Raw genomic sequence first — 1,814 nt, forward strand, 5'->3', positions numbered from 1 at the left:
CAGTTTGTTGTTGAAATAGAAATGTGCTTAAATTAAATAAGAATGGTTTTAAACATGTATTAATGTACATGCACTTGTTCACTTCTTACCTTTGAGAGACCACATCTCCCTCCCTCCCCCCTCCTTCTCTCCTTAAGCCTCAACTTCCACCTGTCTTTGGTAGTGTAGTACAGTCCTCCCCTGCAAGCAGTGATTTCAAGAACACAGTACCCATGTTCCGTCAGCAACTACTAGTACTTCTCCTTCATGCTCATTGCTGTCAGCAGAAGGAGAAAGAACAGCAGGCACACGGTGGGTTTAGACCCTGTGCTCTGCCACACTGTAGGACAATGAAGAATGTTCTGAATCACATGACAGAGTGTAAAACATTGAGCTACTGTCAATGTAAGGAAAGCACAATGATAATGTTTTTATGAACTGTCCCATAATTCCATTGCGTGTGTATCACTTCTCCCTTCCCCCTCTTTTTCCCTCTCTCTCTCTAGTTCGTTTTTGTTCTTCTTCAAGACAGGTCATTTATCACTGGAAGAACTGCAACCAGCAAGAGTGTCATACATGTAAACCCATAAGAGCTGTTAGAAAAGGTACCTTTTATTTAATTAACTAGTAGATATAAAATATTAGAGCCTCTATAAGTCTTAGTGAGGAGAAATACATGTATTTGTACATGTAAATGCTCGTTACATGCATGTGTACAAGATAAAGTAAACTAAAACTTATTGTGTATTATTTAGGATATTATAATTTGATGCAAGCCTTTTGTGCATCAGAGTCTGTATTTCAAAGTGTAATAAAATCATGTGAAATTCATGAAATCATCAGCACAAGTCAGGTATCAATGTTTCTTGACGACAAAGTGCCTTTACAAGGCAGAATCAGACAGTTCATGCATTATGTGATGTCTAAATTATCTTTATATCAAAGCAGCAAATTCCTTTATGTTCTTACTGAATTTGGAAACAGTGACACTCAACAAAGTGCAAGGCTAATAATTGGAGTATTTGGTAAAAATATATAAACATGTTACTTTACGCATTATAAATTATTTCAGCTTTCTCTAGACAAACAATTTATCCACAATATAGTCATTTACTAGATACTGATACTCCTAAGAAGCAAATATCATCAGGTATATGTAAGAACTTTATTCATGTTGAAAATTTGGATGGTTTTTCCCATTTACGATAAGATATTGTATGGCTAGTCTCAGACTATGATACTTTGCTACCATAAAGATTTGCAGTATAATTTTTCTAATTTTATTATTCTACCATGCCTAGTTGCAATTAGTTGACCAATCAAATTGCTTGATTTCAGGTTCATAAATGGTAAATGACTTATTTACAACCAAGTTTCTCAGGAGGTTAAAGTAAATTCTCAGGAGGTTAATAAATAGCCTTGGGGGTTCCTATAAATGCAATTATGGGCCTCTTGCTGCGCAATGTGATGAACTGATGGCAAAATTTATTTCTAAGCAAGATAACTATATCAAGAATTAAACATTAGAAATATGACATCAATAAAATTATTGTTATCTAATATAATAAACTAGAAGAATGTAAAACATTAAAGGGCTCAGCCCCTGAGCCACACTATATTGTTGTGCTGTAGGACATACATGTACAGGCCATGCATGAGCAAGAAAAGCATTGAACATTAGTACCATTACGCTATCTACCATAGGGTCAAAGATTTTTAAATGAATTTTCCTGTATTTTTCAGGTCATTCTGCTGTACAGTATTATTTTATTTTATTTATTGAGTAATACTGTAACAATTAAGACAGCAACCAACCCACCCATGCTTGCTCCTTA

General features: G+C 34.8%; 1 protein-coding gene across 1 annotated transcript; it reads left to right on the plus strand.

Moving 5' to 3' along the window:
- Positions 1 to 75: 75 nt before the first annotated feature.
- Positions 76 to 1,303, plus strand: LOC109591883 (uncharacterized). Its single transcript, XM_020007489.1, has 4 exons — positions 76 to 384; positions 486 to 584; positions 735 to 1,004; positions 1,052 to 1,303. Exons 1-4 carry the CDS (start codon positions 213 to 215, stop codon positions 1,186 to 1,188), a joined length of 678 nt encoding a protein of 225 aa, XP_019863048.1. The 5' UTR covers positions 76 to 212; the 3' UTR covers positions 1,189 to 1,303.
- Positions 1,304 to 1,814: the final 511 nt, after the last annotated feature.

This window comes from Amphimedon queenslandica, unplaced genomic scaffold (assembly GCF_000090795.2).
Source record: "Amphimedon queenslandica unplaced genomic scaffold, v1.1 AMPQUscaffold_6968_Cont21077, whole genome shotgun sequence".
NCBI lineage: Eukaryota > Metazoa > Porifera > Demospongiae > Haplosclerida > Niphatidae > Amphimedon > Amphimedon queenslandica.